Source organism: Xyrauchen texanus, chromosome 33 (genome assembly GCF_025860055.1).
Source record: "Xyrauchen texanus isolate HMW12.3.18 chromosome 33, RBS_HiC_50CHRs, whole genome shotgun sequence".
NCBI lineage: Eukaryota > Metazoa > Chordata > Actinopteri > Cypriniformes > Catostomidae > Xyrauchen > Xyrauchen texanus.
Genome location: NC_068308.1, coordinates 12,309,440 through 12,327,364, shown reverse-complemented (window position 1 = coordinate 12,327,364; position 17,925 = coordinate 12,309,440). Strand labels below are relative to the sequence as shown.

General features: G+C 45.4%; 1 protein-coding gene across 4 annotated transcripts in view; it reads right to left on the bottom strand.

Annotated features, from left to right (window-relative positions):
* LOC127626970 (protein TANC2-like) overlaps window positions 1-17,925 on the bottom strand; it is a 248,763-nt gene that overhangs the window by 146,080 nt on the left and 84,758 nt on the right. For all 4 annotated transcript variants that reach the window (XM_052103139.1, XM_052103140.1, XM_052103141.1 and 1 more), the window contains exon 2: window positions 6,494-6,596. In XM_052103139.1, coding sequence (XP_051959099.1) covers window positions 6,494-6,563 — 70 coding nt within the window. In that variant the 5' untranslated portion in view covers window positions 6,564-6,596. The remainder of the gene's footprint in view (window positions 1-6,493; window positions 6,597-17,925) is intronic.

Here is a 17,925-nt window from a genome sequence, read left to right as displayed (position 1 = left end):
TGTGTTGTTAGCTTAAGCACATTGTGTTTGTCTATACTTGTGACTTTGATTAAGATGAAATCACATTTTATGACCAATTAATGCAGAAAACGTATCGGTTACCTAACGTAACCTCGGTTCTCTCTAGATGAGGGAACGAGTATTGCGTAAGCTAGCTTACGCTACGGGAAAGATTCATCTTTTCTGAGATATTGAAGCCAAAAAATTATCCTTAATTTTTGTATCCATTGTCAACGCAGTGCGGCAGCTGCAGACCTTGAGCAAGCTAGCTAGCGAGCTCATAGGTTGCTCTGCGGCAACTGCTGCAGCCTATAGACGAGCTTGGGCGAACTCGCATCCAATGAGAGGCGTCCGCGCGCTCACTGCATCAAAGCCCGCCAAAATGGGCGTGACTAGAGTGCATATAAGCGTAGTTCGTAGGCTGGAACCCTGGTTTTCATTGACTGAAGCGAAAAGTCGCCGTGGGCGCTGAAAGCACGGCCGGCTACGCAATACTCGTTCCTCATCTAGAGAGAACCGAGGTTACGTTAGGTAACCGATACGTTCTCTTACGAGAGGTTCTCTCGATATGCGTAAGCTAGCTTACGCTCACGGGAACCCATTGTCAACGCCGTGCGTGCCAAGCATCCACTGTATGAGCCCCAGGGAATTAAGGGGGACCCGGGGAGCCCTTATGAGTGGGGAAATAATATTTGGCCGGCAAGAATGCGGGTCATTAATTGTGTAATACATAAGCACATAGTAGGACCGGGAACGACAGAGCGCCGGTGCCGGTCTGTGTGGAATGTGTCCCATCAGTGCAGCTCACCAGGGAGCTGTAGCGTATTAAACCGCTAGTAGTTTTGCCTGCAGAGCGGGCACTTCCATATTGTAAAATCTGACAAAGGTGGAGGGGAAGTCCATCCCGCTGCCACACATATGTCGTGAATGGAAATTCCGCTGGACCATGCCCACGAGGATGCCATGCCTCTAGTGGAGTGAGCCCTAATGCCCAACGGGCATGGCAGGTCTTTTGACGCGTATGCAGCAGCAATAGCGTCCACTATCCATCTAGATAGTGTCTGTTTCGAGGTGGCGAGACCTTTGGTGCGCCCTCGAACAAAACGAAAAGCTGCTCGGAGCGCCTGAAAGCAGCGGAGCGCGCAGTATACAATCTCAGTGCTCTGACCGGGCAAAGGAGATTGGCGCCGCGTCGCTATCCGGTGCTGGCAGCGCCGATAGGGAAATGACCTGTGCTCTGAAAGGAGTACCGATCACCTTGGGAACATAGCCGTGTCTAGGCTTTAAAATGACCTTGGAGTCACTTGGTCCAAACTCAAGACACGCAGCGCTGACAGACAGCGCGTGAAGGTCTCCCACACGCTTGACTGATGACAGGGCAGTCAGAAAACGGTTTTGAGTGAAAGGTATTTCAAATCCACGGATTGAAGTGGTTCGAAAGGGGGCTTTCATAGTTTCGAGAACTATAGAAAGATCCCAGATAGGAACCGATGGGGGCGCTGGGGTTCATCCTTCTAGCTCCCCTGAGGAAGCCGGATGACCAGCTCGCTTTTACCCCATGACTGGCCGTGCAGGGTTCAGCGAACGCCGCAACGGCCGCCACATACACTTTGAGCGTGGATGGGGTCTGCCCTTATCCAGCAGCTCTTGTAGAAATACGAGCAGCGACTGACACCCCACATGTCCGTGGGTCCAGGTCTCTGTCGGTGCACCATTTTGAGAACACAGACCATTTTGACGCATAGAGTCTTCTCGTGGAAGGGGCTCTAGCGTGTATGATGGTGTTTATTACTCCTTCTGGCAGAGCGACGGTAGTCGCTGATCACCCACGCATGCAGCCCCAGCTCTGGGTGGGGATGCCAGATTGTGCCGCGAGCTTGAGAGAGGAGATCTGCTCTCACTGGGATGGGCCACGGCGCTGTCAGTGACAGCTGCGTAAGCTCCGGGAACCATGTCTGATTCTCCCAACGCGGGGCTATGAGGAGCACCAAGTGACGCGCTTCCTGATCCTCTGCATTACCTGTGGCAATAGCGAGACGGGAGGGAAGGCGTAAGCGGGCGCCTGGGCCAGTCCTGGGCCAGCGGCCCTCGCTGAGAAAAATATTGGGCAGTGAGAGTTCTCTTTGGACGCAAAGAGGTCTATCTCTGCTCTGCCGAATAGGTGCCATAACGCCTGGACTGTTTGAGCGTGCAGGGACCATTCCCTGGGGGAATATTGTCTCTGGACAGTCTGTCCGGGCCGTCGCTCAGGTGGCCTGGCACGCGCGTCGCCCTCAGCGAGCGCAGGTGGCACTGGGACCAACTCAGTATGCGTTTTGTCAGATGGAAGAGGTTCCTGGATCTGACACCGCCCTGACGGTTTAGGTAGGATACCACAGATCTGTTGTCCGAACGGACCAGGACGTGGTGACCCTGAATGACCGGGAGAAAGCGCACGAGCGCGCACTCGACCGCTATCATTTCCAGACAATTTATGTGAAGGAGCTTTTCCTGAACTGACCATAGGCCGAAAACCGGAGAGCCCTCGCGAGACCGCGCCCCAACCCGTGTTGGACACGCCTGTCGAGATGACTTTTCGGCGAGATACAGCTCCCATTGTCACTCCCCGCTGATACCATTCGGCCACTGTCCAGGGCTGCAGAGCTGATATGCAGGTCTGAGTCACCTTGATGGGCTGGCGGCCTGTGGCCCAAGCCCGGCGAGACGCTGGTGTTTAGCCAATGCTGAAGCGGCGCATGTGCAGTAAACCCAGCTTAAGTACTGCTGCGGCTGAGGCCATGTAACCTAGCACTCTCTGGAATTTCTTCAGAGGCGTGAGGCTGTTCATCTGAAAAGATGCGGCTAGTCGCTGAACACGGCGCGCGCGCTGTGTAGATAAGCTGAGCCGCCATTGCCACGGAGTCTAGTTCTATTCCCAGGAAGGAAATGGTCTGACTGGGCTGTAGTGAGCTCTTGGTCCAATTGACTGCAAGACCCAAACTGTTCAGATGGCTGAGGAGAACTGCTCTGTGAGACAGAAGCTCCATATGTGACTGAGCCATAATCAGCCAGTCGTCCAAATAGTTCAGAATTCGCAAACCCTGACTCACGAGGGGTGCGAGCGCCGCATCCATGCACTTCGTGAAAGTACGGGTGCTAAGGACAGGCCGAACGGAAGGACGGTGTATTGATAAACCTGGCCGTCGGCTAATCTCAAGAATGGCCTGTGACGGGATTTATCTGAATCTGAAAGTATGCATCTTTCAGATCGAGAGAAATAAACCAGTCCCCTGGCGCACATGCGCGAGGAGTTTCCTGATTGTAAGCATTTTGAACGGTCTTTTGCAAGCACCTTGTTCAAAACCCTGAGATCTAATATGGGTCTGAGGCCGCCGTCTTTCTTGGGAACAAGAAAATAACGGCTGTAAAGCCCCGACTCGCTCAGAGAGGGTGGCACTTTTCTATGGCCCTTTGCACAGAAGGCTTGCTATTTCTGAACGAAGCAAGCACACTGCTTCCGTGTTCACAGTGGTTTCGAGCCGCGTTCTGAAGCGAGGGGCGGCGATCTAACTGTAGCAAATAGCCCTGTTGTATTGTGCTTAACACCCACTTGGATATCCCTGGAATAGCTTCCCACGCTTTGAAGCGTAACGCTAGAGGGTGAATGGCCAATTCGGCTCTGATTGCCGCACACAGAGCGCTGAACAAAATGTGTGAGCTGCTTAGTGTGTTCATGCATGATTGCTCGCAGACAGCATGAACAGGCTGTTTTGTGAGTGACTTCCGATTGGAATGAATGGGGAAAGAGTCACATCTGTTACGCGGATGCGCAAGCACGGGACTTACACACAGAGGAATGGTTGCTGGCCGTGTAACAGAGCGGGCAGAGAATGGGCGCAGCGACGCATTTGTGGGCGCATTTATTGACTTAGCGCCGAGCGGTTCAGTAATCGCTTTATGTGAGCGTGCTCTGGTGGGGACACGAGACATGCAGTGCTTGTGTGCAGAAGTGAACACTGGATTGTGGGCACATTTTCTACACATAGGGCTGGTCGTGTGACAGAGCGGGCAGAGAATGGGCGCGCGACGCATTTGTGGGCGACTTCATTGACTCTGACGCCGAGCGGTTCGTGAATCGCTTTATGAGAGCGTGCTCTGATAGGGGCACGGGATGTGTTATGCTTGTGTGTAGGGGCGAACACTGGGTTGTGGGCACTTTTTCTACACATAAGACATGTTTGCTCTTTACAAGATTTATTTGGGTCGCCGTGAAAACGGCGCTTGAGTGCAGGCAAGCGGGCAGTGTCACCGGCTTGTTGGCTGCTAAATTCACCACTGTAGTAGCCTGAGAGAAGGGGACTGACAGGGGCAAAGCTTTGACGGTGGTCCGCCGCGGCGGACTGAGCCGCCGCTTGTTCAACACAGTTAGGAAGACTTCGGCTGCTCGGGTTTCAGCGCTACCTTAGATCGAGGCCCGCTGGGGCGGCGGTCTGCGGCGGCTGTCTGAGCGCTGACGAGGGCGGCCGCCCTGTCGACGCTGAGAAGTCTGAGATTGTTGAACTGGGCGCTGTGAAGAGGCTCGCAGGAGGCTGATCACGTGAGCGGCCTGCAGAGGAGCTTAGCGCGACGCGGCAGGAAGAGGTTCATGGCTTGGGTGGCTTTCTGGACTTCTGAGAAGCGGTCAACAATGCCACTCACCGCGGAGCCGAAGAGACCGGTTGGAGAGAGCGGTGCGTTGAGGAACGTGGAGCGCTCTGCTTCTCCCATGTCGGCTAGTGTTAGCCATAAGTGTCTCTCGGTCACAGTCAGCGAGGCCATGCACTTCCCTAGAGCTTGGGCTGCAGCTTTGGTAGCGTGAAGGGCGCAGGTCTGTCGCGCCGAGATCAGTAACAGCCTCTGGGTGCCTGCCTTTCTCATCCCACTCCGAAGAAGGTCTGCTTGTAGGATCTGTAAAACGGCCATTGAGTGCAGAGCAGATGCGGCTTGGCCGGCGGTGGAATAGGCGCAGCCAACATAGGCGGAAGTCGCTCTGCAGGCCTTAGACGGGAGCACAGGCTTGGAACGCCATCTCGCGGAGGGCGGACAAAGGTGTGCTGCTACCGAAGTCCTCGACCGGGGATGGAGGAGTAGCCTCTCAGTGGCGCCGCCCACCGACGCGAGAGAGGTGGAGACGTGTGAACGGGTCCTGGCTGAAAAAGGAGCTGCTCCACGACTTTGCAAGCTCCGTATGTAATTCCGGCAGGAAGGGAGCGCCCGGCCGCGGGTGTAGAGCGGTGATGGCTTTGAAGAAAGCAGCCGCCGAGTCTGTTGGGTGCCTGCTCAGGGGCGGTGACCACTCGAGCCCGAGGCGGTCGACGGCCTGTGTGAGGAGGCGTGTTAACTCCCTTCGACCCGGCGCTGGTCCTGCTGGATTCCTGGGCTGAGGAGGAGGCTTGGGAGCCTGTCCACCTCGCTGTCCGAAGCCATGATGGAACAGCGGCCCTTATCCTCTGCTTGCCATCCGAGATGGCAGCAGTGCGGCCGCCGGCGGCAACTGCGCCGTCCCGGGGCGGGAGGGTGAAAGCGATGCTCGAGGGAGAGGTTCGGCGAGGCAGTCGCTTCAACCACAGTTTCCGCAGCCTTTGTGAGCGGGCGCTTCTTCCTGCGCTGCTGAGGGTAAGGCGGCGCTGGCGGTTTCTGCTTTGATCGCTTCGAGTCGAGCCCGCAGGGTCGACATCGGTAGCTCCTCGCAGAAATCGCGATCCGCCCTCAGTGAGGGCGAGCTCTGCATGCCCCAGTCCCAGGCAGAGAGCGCAGATGATGTGGCGGTCTCCTGTGCTGAGAAGGGCGCGACATGAGGCGCAAGTGGAGCGAGGCATCTTGAAAAAGACGCCAGTACTTTTGTGAATAGTTCGTGAGAACTAGCTTGCTGAATAAAAGGATACGCCGTCGGATGGCGAGCTCGCAGGATGGCTGAAGGTGGCTAAGACGGCCGGCTTCTTCTAGCGCTGTCCACGCTTGCTAGATGCCCCTCGAACGGCGACGCGGCTTCCAGGTCAGCGATGCGGAGAGCTTCGCTGAAGAGATGAAAATCAGGGTTCCAGCCTACGAACTACGCTTATATGCACTCTAGTCACGCCCATTTTGGCGGGCTTTGATGCAGTGAGCGCCGGACGCCTCTCATTGGATGCGAGTTCGCCTAAGCTCGTCTATAGGCTGCAGCAGTTGCCGCAGAGCAACCTATGAGCTCGCTAGCTAGCTCGCTCAAGGTCTGCAGCTGCCGCACTGCGTTGACAATGGATACAAAAATTAAGGATAATTTTTTGGCTTCAATATCTCAGAAAAGATGAATCTTTCCCGTAGCGTAAGCTAGCTTACGCAATACGAGAGAACCTCTCGTAAGAGAACAAGCTAATTCCAATGGGTTCACATACTTTTTCTCTCACCACTGTACGTATACACATCTGCTTTGACCAGTTCATGTTTAGTGGACATACATGTCACTGAGACGTTAAAAATGAAAGGTCATACTGACCGCTGCTGTTGCGGCTCTTCTTGTTGGTCTTGCCCCCCGCCAGCAGCATCTTCAAGCGGTTTCTAAACATGGTGGCAGCGGACAGAGGGGGCTAAACAAACACCTGCAGAAAAAAAAGAGTTTTAGCTTAGAAATTCAAACCTTGAGATTTAGAAATGGAAAAGTAGAGATCGTGTGGTTGGAAAGGAGCAATGACCTTCCCAGTTTCTATAGCATCCTTTATTCAATAGGAAAATGGGTGTGAAATGCAATGCTGACAGCAAAACGTATATCAAAAACACTGAAAAATCGATGTTCTTGGCATAATTCCAATTTTTGTCTATAAATTGAAATTAAAACCTGCATCGGAAAAAACTCCAAAAATACACACATGCAACCTAATGTCTTTGAAGAGAATAAGACTACCCAAAGCCCATTATGTGTAATGCACCAAGAAGGATTATTGCTTTCTCCCCATGTAATCTAATTCAGAAACAGGCAAAACAGTACAGAGGAAAAAATAATAATACAACTCTCCCAAAATATCCAGAGCTTGTTTAGACTGGATAAATTGGAAGTGTAATGCTTGTAATAGCCTCAGTGCACGCAGCACACAGAATTTCAAGCTTTTATATTACCCAATAACATTGTCATTAACACTCCGCCACATGTCTAAAGAGCTTCCTGTTTGGTTATGTGCATATATACAAGGACCATTAGCATACAAACTAAGTGACTGCCTATTCCTGCACTCCATATCACATTCTCTCTCTCTCTCTCTCTCTCTCTCTCTCTCTCTAAGATGACTAATGAAAACCCCAGACAGTGAGAAAGACGATCTGCTCACGTTGCCTTGTTGAAGGATGTTGCTTGTCTGCTTATGTCATTTTCAAGCTAAGAAATGACAGACTGTTTCTGATACAATTAAATACATCACACCAATGCCACCAACGTGACTGAAGATAATAAAGCATTACTCGTCAGAAAATTAGAACACATTACTCGGCCCTCGTTTATCAGCATCACTTTAGTTGTATATCTATAGTAAATTAATTTCAGATGTGTGTGTTTCACATGATCTACATTGCAGACATTTATGTGGTTTGCATATGTAGTGATAAACAGTACTGGTGTATGTAGGCATGAAATCAGAGACCCTCCCTCAAAGTTGGAGAGTGAATGGAGATCTTTATCCTAAACACAATGTTCTTTTGTAGGAACATCACACCAAGTTTTGTTAGCCCTTTCATAACCCAAACACTTTTAGCAAAAAGAGCCATACGTTTAAGTACAAGTACTCAGTACATAAGCATATTTTTCAGAATTTTCTTTACGCTTACCAAGATAGCAACAATGATGCACGTTAATGGCACTAAATAAGCGTTACAATCTGATGTCGATTCTACACCACAATTAACGGCCTGGTTTCATGAAAATGATGTGAGCGTAGAAAAATGTTTGGAAAATGAAAAGACCGGCCTTATTGCACATTTGGCTGCAGTTTCCCAGTGAAATGTCCAGTGGGGGTGCCACAAGTGAGTGAAGGTTTTTAAAGTGAATTTTAGATGGAGGTTTTAATGAGTAAAACGTACCACCCTAACCTAAAAGTGGTGGTAACAGAATAGAACCATATTGTCAACACCTCAGTAACAGATTACTTAAAAAAAAATTAAAAGTTAATAAAAGTATTCATTCAAGTCATGTATTCATTTGACTGAAATGGTCCTGACTTAAATAGCTAGAGTAAATGTCCCAATTTATGTGAAGCATGCAATCGAACTACTACAATCCGACTGAAATAAAAATCGAACCTTGAAGAAAGTCTGCATACTGTTGCTCCCAAATAATTATATCATTATGCATATATGATTTGGTGATACAATAATGCTATATAAAGCTGAGAACAGTCAAACTAGTCCAGAGTAACACAGACTGTGAATGTGAACAGTTTATAAATCTGTATCCAGCTGTAATGGACAGTTGACACGGGTGTTTGCCTCTGTGTACCTGCTTCAATACACATTCTGTGTATTAGGAGGTGATCGCCAGTGTAGTGTCTTGCTTTGTTTAATGAACGAAAACACACATACACAGGAAGAGTTGTTCTCGAACATGCGGTTTACTATATATTAACACTTCTTCCATATCCCGTAATCCTACGTGCTTACATCACAGTCTGACGTTAAACAGAAAACATGGACCAGGAGTTATACGTAAACACTACAGCCAGGTGGGGAGTCAGGACATTTCGCCAGTCAACAGGGGGAAGAAGATCGCCCTCGACAGTTTTACTGCTTAAATAGGGGATAAGAGCATCCCAATGTGTTTATTTCAGCCAAAATATGGGACATCCTAGCTAATATAAGACATATGAGAGGGCAGCCATTAGCTTGTACAACATCATTGTCTTTCATTGCACTCTGTGTTATATATTCTGCTTACATAATACAATTATTTTATCTCACATCAATAGTTAATTGATGTGTTTTTCTTTTACTTGCAATATGCATGATCCGCTCCATGTTGGAGTCCTGATCGCACTACTCCATTTTCCGATATAAGTTTCGTAATAGTTGTTAATAAAATCCTTAGAGAAATGTGCCAAACAAAAAGAATCCTACATTGACACCATCAGGAACTTTATTCAAAATAAACTTCAGCCACTCTATCCTAACTTTATCGTCCTTCAGAAAGCTATACAGACATGCTACATTTTCACAGCTAGGAATGGCTAAACGTTTTAATATCTTCTTTGACAATGCAATCTCTTTAGTTAGTTAAATAACAACTACAGCAATGGTCTCTCTGGGTGTGTAGCAATGGCTGTACTTGTCCATCTTTCTCCTAATCATTCACTCTGACTGGCACCAGTGGGCAGATCAAAGAGGTGATGATGTAAAGGGGGCATTGATCTCATGCTGTGGAGGCAGTCATGCATAATTGAAGGCCCCCAAATCACGTAGAGAAGTTGCAGAAGTAGAGAATGAGTCGTTTTAGTTTTTTGGACTAGAGATGAAATTTTGAGTTCTGAAAGTTAATTTCTGTTTTTATAGTACAATAAACATTGTACTAGAAAACTTTGATTCCTAATGACATGACCCCTTCAAACTTAGACCTCCATAAAGCACTATGTTCCCAGTCCATTCAACAAAAAAAAAGTTTGGACCGATATTCAACTACACAGTCTTGCAGGTATTCTCTTTACTACATAAGGAAAATCAGACATTTCCTGTCGGAATATGCTGCACAGCTCCTGGTCCAAGCTCTGGTCATCTCAAGACTGGACTACTGTAATGGTTTGTTGACCAGACTTCTAGCAAGCATGATTAAAGCACTGCAGATGGTCCAGAACATAGCAGCACATCTGGTCTTCAATCAGCCATATGAGGGGTTTATGTCACCTCATTTTGATTTCATTCCAATGGTTCCCTGTAGCTGACCGCATCAAATTCAAGGCTCTTTCCTTCAGCACAGCCTGTGGAACAGCACCTCTTACTTCAATTCATTCCTCCAGGTCTATGTCCCAACTCTCTCTCTCTGTGGTAAATGAATGAGTGCGAACTGGGGTTCCGTCGCATAGAGGCACAAATCTATTTCACGATCATTCACTCTGTTGCTCACTGGTGGAATGAGATTCAAACCTTCTGACGTTCTGCTGAAACCAACACAACATTCAAAAACCAGTTCCAAGAGCACCTGAAGCAGCTTTAGTCCACACTAAATGCACAATGCACATACATAAAATTTTACAACATTTATATATAGAATTTGTTTTGTCTGTCTCTTTCTTCAACAATAGCTTCTATACTATTCCAGCCACTTTGAGAACATGGCAGTGCAAGACTGCAGATATTGTTGACTTTTGTGTGACAAATTGCTTGCTGTGTTCCTCATTTGTAAGTCACTTTTAATACGAGCGTCTGCTAAATGACTAAATGTAAATGTAAAAAAAAAAAGTCTTAAACCAGCCTAATGTGATTATCTGGTAGCCTAGCTAAGCTGGTCTGTTTGGGTGGGTTTAGAGGGGTTTGGGGCACGCTTCAGCTGGTCTGGCTGGGGGACCAGCTAGATTAGCAAAGACCAGCATACCACCTTAAACTGATGTAAGGTGTTTTTTCAGCACTGGATATGGGTATGGGTATTTATTTCCAATGTAAATATACTTTCCTATCCTAGCTTTATTTTCAGAGACTATATGCCATTAAAGCTTGATTACTGCAAAAACCATGAACACTGGCTCTGTGATGCTATTTAAACTTGCTATGTTTGTTTGAGCGTCCAGACTAGCCCGACATGGCAACATTTGCTCGTAAGACTATATGCTTCGTCTACCCATGAAAGATAGAGTGAGAGTTCAGAGTCATTATTTTTGCTATTTAGTTTGGTGACACTAGTGGCACAAAACCAATCTTCACACCTAACCTCGCAAGTACCAAGGCTGCAGACACTTTGGTAGTGGTAGTCTTGTGCAAACACATATATTACATTCGCAGATTTCATTCTTGGCGATTCTGAAATAAATGTCACTGGTGTGTCCTTGAACAAGGCACTAAATCTAAAGCTGCTTCAGGTGGACTGTCTCTGCAATTCTAGTCTATTTCATGTTGCCTTGGATGAAAAAGCATGTGATAAATGGCATTTTCATTAAAAAAAATACAGCTGAAGTGCATGAGCCTGCACATAAAATACTGTTCAATGCTCACACAAGTTACCAATTATTTAAAGGTCTTTTATTCCTTTTTTGTGGACCAAAGAAAATAAAAACTGGACAAATGGCTAAGTAGACATGTTTTTGTAGTTGTAATTGATTGAAATGTCATATTCCTTCATCCAATTTGGGGGAACTAACTTTTCGTCACCTGATCTACCCTTATGACAAATAGAGGCATAAACCCTGTTTGGACAGGATCAGTTTACTCTCAGGAGGTTTTGCAAATGCTTGTTTAATCCCATCTGAATTCAACATGGCTGTTTTTCACACGCAACCTCAGTAAAAATTGCAATGAAATTACCTACTGTTCTTCAGTTAACTCAGGGGTACGCTGAGAAATCAAATCCCATCCGGATAGGACTGTCTGTAATTCCTGTATTTGTTTGTCCTCATTTGTTTATTGAATATCATAACTTGTGCAGCCTGGTGCACTTTCATTGTGGATTTACAACTTTTTTGCCAAATTTCTGAGTAATATAACAGTTGGTGGATCAAGTTCTGCTGGCATCCCATCCAACATAAAAAGAAAATGAATACAATGAGGAGAGTATGATCACGCACTGCTCAGAACGGCCACTGAAATATTAAATTCCTTTAAATTGTATACATACATAATGTTACAAATGTATCACATATTTAAGTCTTGTTCATTTCAATGGGTTTCTTGAGGCACACACCAAAACACATGTTATTCTATAATGCCCGATCCACACACTAGGCACTGCTACATTAGAAGAAAAAAAAACTAACAGGCCTCTTTCAGTACACTAAAATGTCGGGCATAATAATTGCAACTCAAACGTCATTTCAAAAATAAATTCCATCTGAATCACAAATGCAAATATGACACATTACAGCCTGACTCCAACCAAAACACACATGCAGTGAAACCTTTTCATCTAACAGAAAAACATGAGTCATTAGTGAATGCTGTGATTGCATATCTGTGCATACAGACTGTTCTCACCTCATGTAATCAGCTAATTGCATTTGATGTTACAAAAGGCCGAAAGCCACCATTAATGAGACACAAATGATGCTCACTGTGGATCTAGAGTATAATTTGAAGCATTGGAGCAAGGCTTTAGGCTTAAAATGCTGTCTAGGTCTCAAAATGCATTTGGTTTTGTTGTTTTTACCATTAACAGCTTTTTAGATACATGCATCATTTTAAAATTAAGGAGGCACAATATGGGTCCTTGTGTGTCTCTTAAAAACACATTTTTGAAGATTTGAAGTGGTGTATTTATTACCAAAACAGAAGCTCTTTATGCTCTTGGGTTCTCCTAATACACTACAGTAGCTCATTTGTAACATTGTCCCTCTGTCTCACTATCCTCTTTCAATGTTAACAAGAAAGAAGAAATACAATAATTAAGCCTACACTTTAAAAAGTGAAAATGTGCAGTTATTGCCTTAAGGAGCTATTTCTATCTGATCTGACCATTCAATATGGCTTTCAGTGGTGAAACCTAATGTATTCAGATTGATTCAGGCCTATTAAATAAACATTTTGACATAAATAAATTAATCCAGTTCATTTATTTGTTACTTGATGAAACACATTTTAGGTTATGTGACTAAACCAAAAAAATGTTATGTAATATTATAAAATGAATTTTGAGAACAATTAATAATATCACATTATTAACAACAGGGGCAAAATCTGAACATTTTTAATCAAAATGAATAAAGCTAATTGCGATTGCGATATGATTAATAGTGCAGCACTATCGCACACACACAGAGACACACTAGAAACCATTGTGTTGGAGCAGATGGAGGGGTAGCATTTTACATCTGACCATGAGCATTTAACGGGAGCAAGACACTGTATCGGCATTTATGCAAGCATATATGGGCTGCCCTGTGAATGCGCACGATGATTGTTAGGCAGAAATCTTCTGATAGACTAAACAATGATCAACCGATCCGTTACCCCCTCTGTTTACCCAGCCTAGAGCTCTTACAAAGACAGGTGTGCTATTTCATGGCATCTATTTCAGTGATTTCAGATACCTCTGACATGTAAGAGGTATTTTCTGCATGCCATTTCATAAAAATAATCACTTACAGCACCTTAAGGAGTGGTCACTGTAACACAGTTAAGGATGGGCAAGGAGGAGGCGAGAACCGGCTTGTCAATATAAATTATAATTTAATTAAACTCAAAACCAAAAGCACAAACATAAACATGACGGACATGCCCGTAATTCTCTCTCCCTCGAACCATCGTCACTGGCCGCCTTTATCCCTCGCGCACCTCATCAGGCCGATTGGGGACCGGGCGCGTGATATTCCGACCCGGCCCCGCCCCCCTCCGCTCCACAGTCACATTTACCCTTTGCACAAAAAAAATCACCACAGGCGAAATACAGTCATTACAATGCGAGTCTGCGCAATTGTGAATTTCCCTGATGGCGAACCATCTGGTGGCGAAGAATTTCTTCTTGCAGATTTTGCATGGAGTTCAAGTTTGATGAATTTTGACAGGCAAAGTAGCCGCATTGATTTATGGAAGTTGCTTGGTTTGGTAGTGACCTCTGTGTGGGCAGTGCTGCGAACACAGCTACACTGAATATTCCCAATGGACGAGGATATCATTTTAGCGGCACGTTTCTTTTTAAGTTCACTTTCCCAAAGTATGAAGTGCAGCATTAAAAAGAAGCTGCTTGGCAATTTGTTTTTTGCTGGTTTCACACATGATCAACATCCGGCCATGCCAAACTTCCAAATGTAAATCCTAAATAAAACAATTTAGCCAGTAATGCTAATGTTAAAAGACACAATGACAACATAGCAAAAGGTAGCTGGCAGCTTAAAAGTGTAATAATATAACTAGATAGGTACATTTCCTGAAGAAAATGTGAGTGGTGCTTGCCGTGGCAAAACTCGTGAAATAGCATGCTTGAAAAGAACAAAAATTATGGTCATAAATAAATCAACCCAGAAGTCTCTACGTTTTTCTGATGCAGAGATATGTGATTTGTTACTCGGTTGCTAGGGTAAACCCATCTGGTTGCTAGGCAGTTACCATAGTGATAGTAATGAAGTCTCCTTGCCATCCTTATTGAAATAAGTCAACCCGAAGTCTGTACTATTTTCTGGTGCAGAGATATGTGATTTGTTACTCGGTTGCTAGGGTAACCCCATGTGGTTGCTAGGCAGTTACCATAGTGATACTTATCAAGTCTCCTTGCTATCCAGAGTAAAATCAGTCAACCAGGAAGTCTCTACGATGTTCTGATCCAGAGATATGTGATTTGTTATTTGGTTGCTAGGGTAACCCCTCCTTGTTGCTAGGAAGTTACCATAGTGATACTTATGAAGTGTCCTTGCCATCCTGAGTGAAATAAACCAACCCAGAAGTCTCTACGCTTTTCTGATGCAGAGATATGTGATTTGTTAATTGGTTGCTAGGGTAACCCCATCTGGTTGCTAGGCAGTTACCATATTGATACTAATGAAGTGTTCTTGCCATCCTGGTTGAAATAAATCAACCCGAAGTCTGTACTCTTTTCTGGTGCCGAGATCTGTGATTTGTTTCTCGGTTGCTAGGGTAACCCCATCTGGTTGCTAGGCAGTTACCATAGTGATAGTAATCAAGTGTCCTTGCGATCCTGAGTGAAATAAATCATCCCGAAGTCAGTACTATTTTCTGGTGCAGAGATATGTGATTTGTTACTCGGTTGCTAGGGTAACCCCATCTGGTTGCTAGGCAGTTACCATAGTGATAGTAATCAAGTGTCCTTGCCATCCTGATTGAAATAAGTCAACCCAGAAGTATGTACGCTTTTCTGATGCAGAGATATGTGATTTGTTACTCGGTTGCTAGGGTAACCCCATGTGGTTGCTAGGCAGTTACCATATTGATACTAATGAAGTGTCCTTGCCATCCTGGTTGAAATAAATCAACCTGGAAGTCTGTACTCTTTTCTGGTGCCGAGATATGTGATGTGTTTCTCGGTTGCTAGGGTAACCCCATCTGGTTGCTAGGCAGTTACCATAGTGATAGTAATCAAGTGTCCTTGCCATCCTGAGTGAAATAAATCAACCCGAAGTCAGTACTATTTTGTGGTGCAGAGATATGTGATTTGTTACTCGGTTGCTAGGGTAACCCCATCTGGTTGCTAGGCAGTAATCATAGTGATAGTAATCAAGTGTCCTTGCCATCCTGATTGAAATAAGTCAACCCGAAGTCTCTACGCTTTTCTGATGCAGAGATATGTGATTTGTTATTTGGTTGCTAGGGTAACCCCATCTGGTTGCTAGGCAGTTACCATAGTGATAGTAATCAAGTGTCCTTGCCATCCTGATTGAAATAAGTCAACCCAGAAGTATCTACGCTTTTCTGATGCAGAGATATGTGATTTGTTACTCGGTTGCTAGGGTAACCCCATGTGGTTGCTAGGCAGTTACCATATTGATACTAATGAAGTGTCCTTGCCATCCTGGTTGAAATAAATCAACCTGGAAGTCTGTACTCTTTTCTGGTGCCGAGATATGTGATGTGTTTCTCGGTTGCTAGGGTAACCCCATCTGGTTGCTAGGCAGTTACCATAGTGATAGTAATCAAGTGTCCTTGCCATCCTGAGTGAAATAAATCAACCCGAAGTCAGTACTATTTTCTGGTGCAGAGATATGTGATTTGTTACTCGGTTGCTAGGGTAACCCCATGTGGTTGCTAGGCAGTAATCATAGTGATAGTAATCAAGTGTCCTTGCCATCCTGATTGAAATAAGTCAACCCGAAGTCTCTACGCTTTTCTGATGCAGAGATATGTGATTTGTTACTCGGTTGCTAGGGTAACCCCATCTGGTTGCTAGGCAGTTACCATAGTGATAGTAATGAAGTGTCCTTGCCATCCTGAGTGAAATAAATCAACCCGAAGTCAGTACTATTTTCTGGTGCAGAGATATGTGATTTGTTACTCGGTTGCTAGGGTAACCCCATCTGGTTGCTAGGCAGTAATCATAGTGATAGTAATCAAGTGTCCTTGCCATCCTGATTGAAATAAGTCAACCCGAAGTCTCTACGCTTTTCTGATGCAGAGATATGTGATTTGTTACTCGGTTGCTAGGGTAACCCCATCTGGTTGCTAGGCAGTTACCTTAGTGATACTAATGAAGTGTCCTTGCCATCCTGATTGAAATAAATCAACCCAGAAGTTTCTCTGATTTTCTGGTGCAGAGATATAGTTACTGCTAAAGGGTTGCTAGGGTACTCTGTTTAGTTGCTAGGGAGTGGCTTGGCAGCTGCCAATCATTAATCTCCAACGGCTGCTTGTCAGTATGAATGATATAAACCAACTCCCATGCCTCTGTGACATTCAGAATGGAAGATATCCTCTATGGATTTTGGTTGCTAAGGTGCTCGACAATGGTTGCTAGGGAGGGGCTAGGAAGTGTTGAGGTGATTCATGATTGGCTGTTTGCTGCCCCGAGTGAAACGAGACCACCCTTGTGTTTCTATGAAACTTCTATCCGGAGATATCCCTTTGATGTCTTTCATTAGAAGTGTATGGGACTTGTTGCTAAGGTGCTCTAAATTGTTGCTAGGGCGTGGCTTGATAGATTCAAAATGATCCTGAGATACTGATTGGTCGCCTGAGTAAAATGAGCCCGCCCCATTGTCTCTATGACACTGTGATCCAGAGCTATGTTGAATACAAATCCCAATGCCATTTCATTTCATGGGCCGCCCTACACCATTGTAAGTCAATTGGGGCATTTTTGGGCAGCTCCTGCCCCCAGGGGTGCAACTTTTACCCCATTTTGAGGTATGCTCTTACAGAGCCTGCCAGCCTCTTCAAATGTGGCAAATCACACGCTTCGCTAAATCCTCGCCGGAGCTGTGACGCGCCAAAGTTTGTCGCAATGTTAAGTCTATGGGATTTTTCGTCGCTTTTTTGCCCCTGGGGCAATTACCGCACTCCGATCGCTTATAAAAGTCATAGCACACGTGTCCTCAATAGGCCGCTCGATTTGACACCTCATTCGTGGGTCTACGCCAAACGGTGCGGGACGAGTTAGGTGCCAAGTTTTGTACGGAGATAGAATAATAAAAAGTATAAAAATAAAAAAAAATAAGTATGTGAGATTACAATAGTGATGCTTTGCAAGCACCACTAATTATATGAAGTCGGTAAGACCTTACATGGTTTCCAATAAGTACATTAGGCCCAACATCACAGTTTTAATATGTGTGATAACAACAGCCCCTACATGTCAAATTTAATTGCTCAGACCCTGAGGCATGAAAGAAAAGACATTTGATTAATCTGGGCTTAAAATTGTGTTCTATTAAATGGATAGAACAAGACCTACACCTTTGCAGTGTAGTGAAGTATTGTGGTTATATGAGAGGACAGCATACAGCAACCTGGATACATTTAGTCAACCCGATGTAAAGAAGCTTCTCTCTGGTAAGCAAAACCACAGACTCCTACACAGGTTAGGACGATTCTAAGGGCCCTAGACAAACAACAGACTCTTTTCCTGCAGGATTTTGTGATAAATGGCCACTTCGCACAGGTAAGCGAGAATAAAGACTGCTCTTCCTTGGTAATAAAAATGTGATCTAGTGTGTGGGCTAACTGGTTTTTCCCAAAGCACTTTTATTTTAAGCACTAAATTTGCTTCCCAAACAGTGCAGTGCAAGTCGGGAGTTGAGCTCATTTTCATGCTTGTGTGGAGGAGCATGGAGAGTGTCAAACATATTGTAAGGCCAAACAGCCCCAATA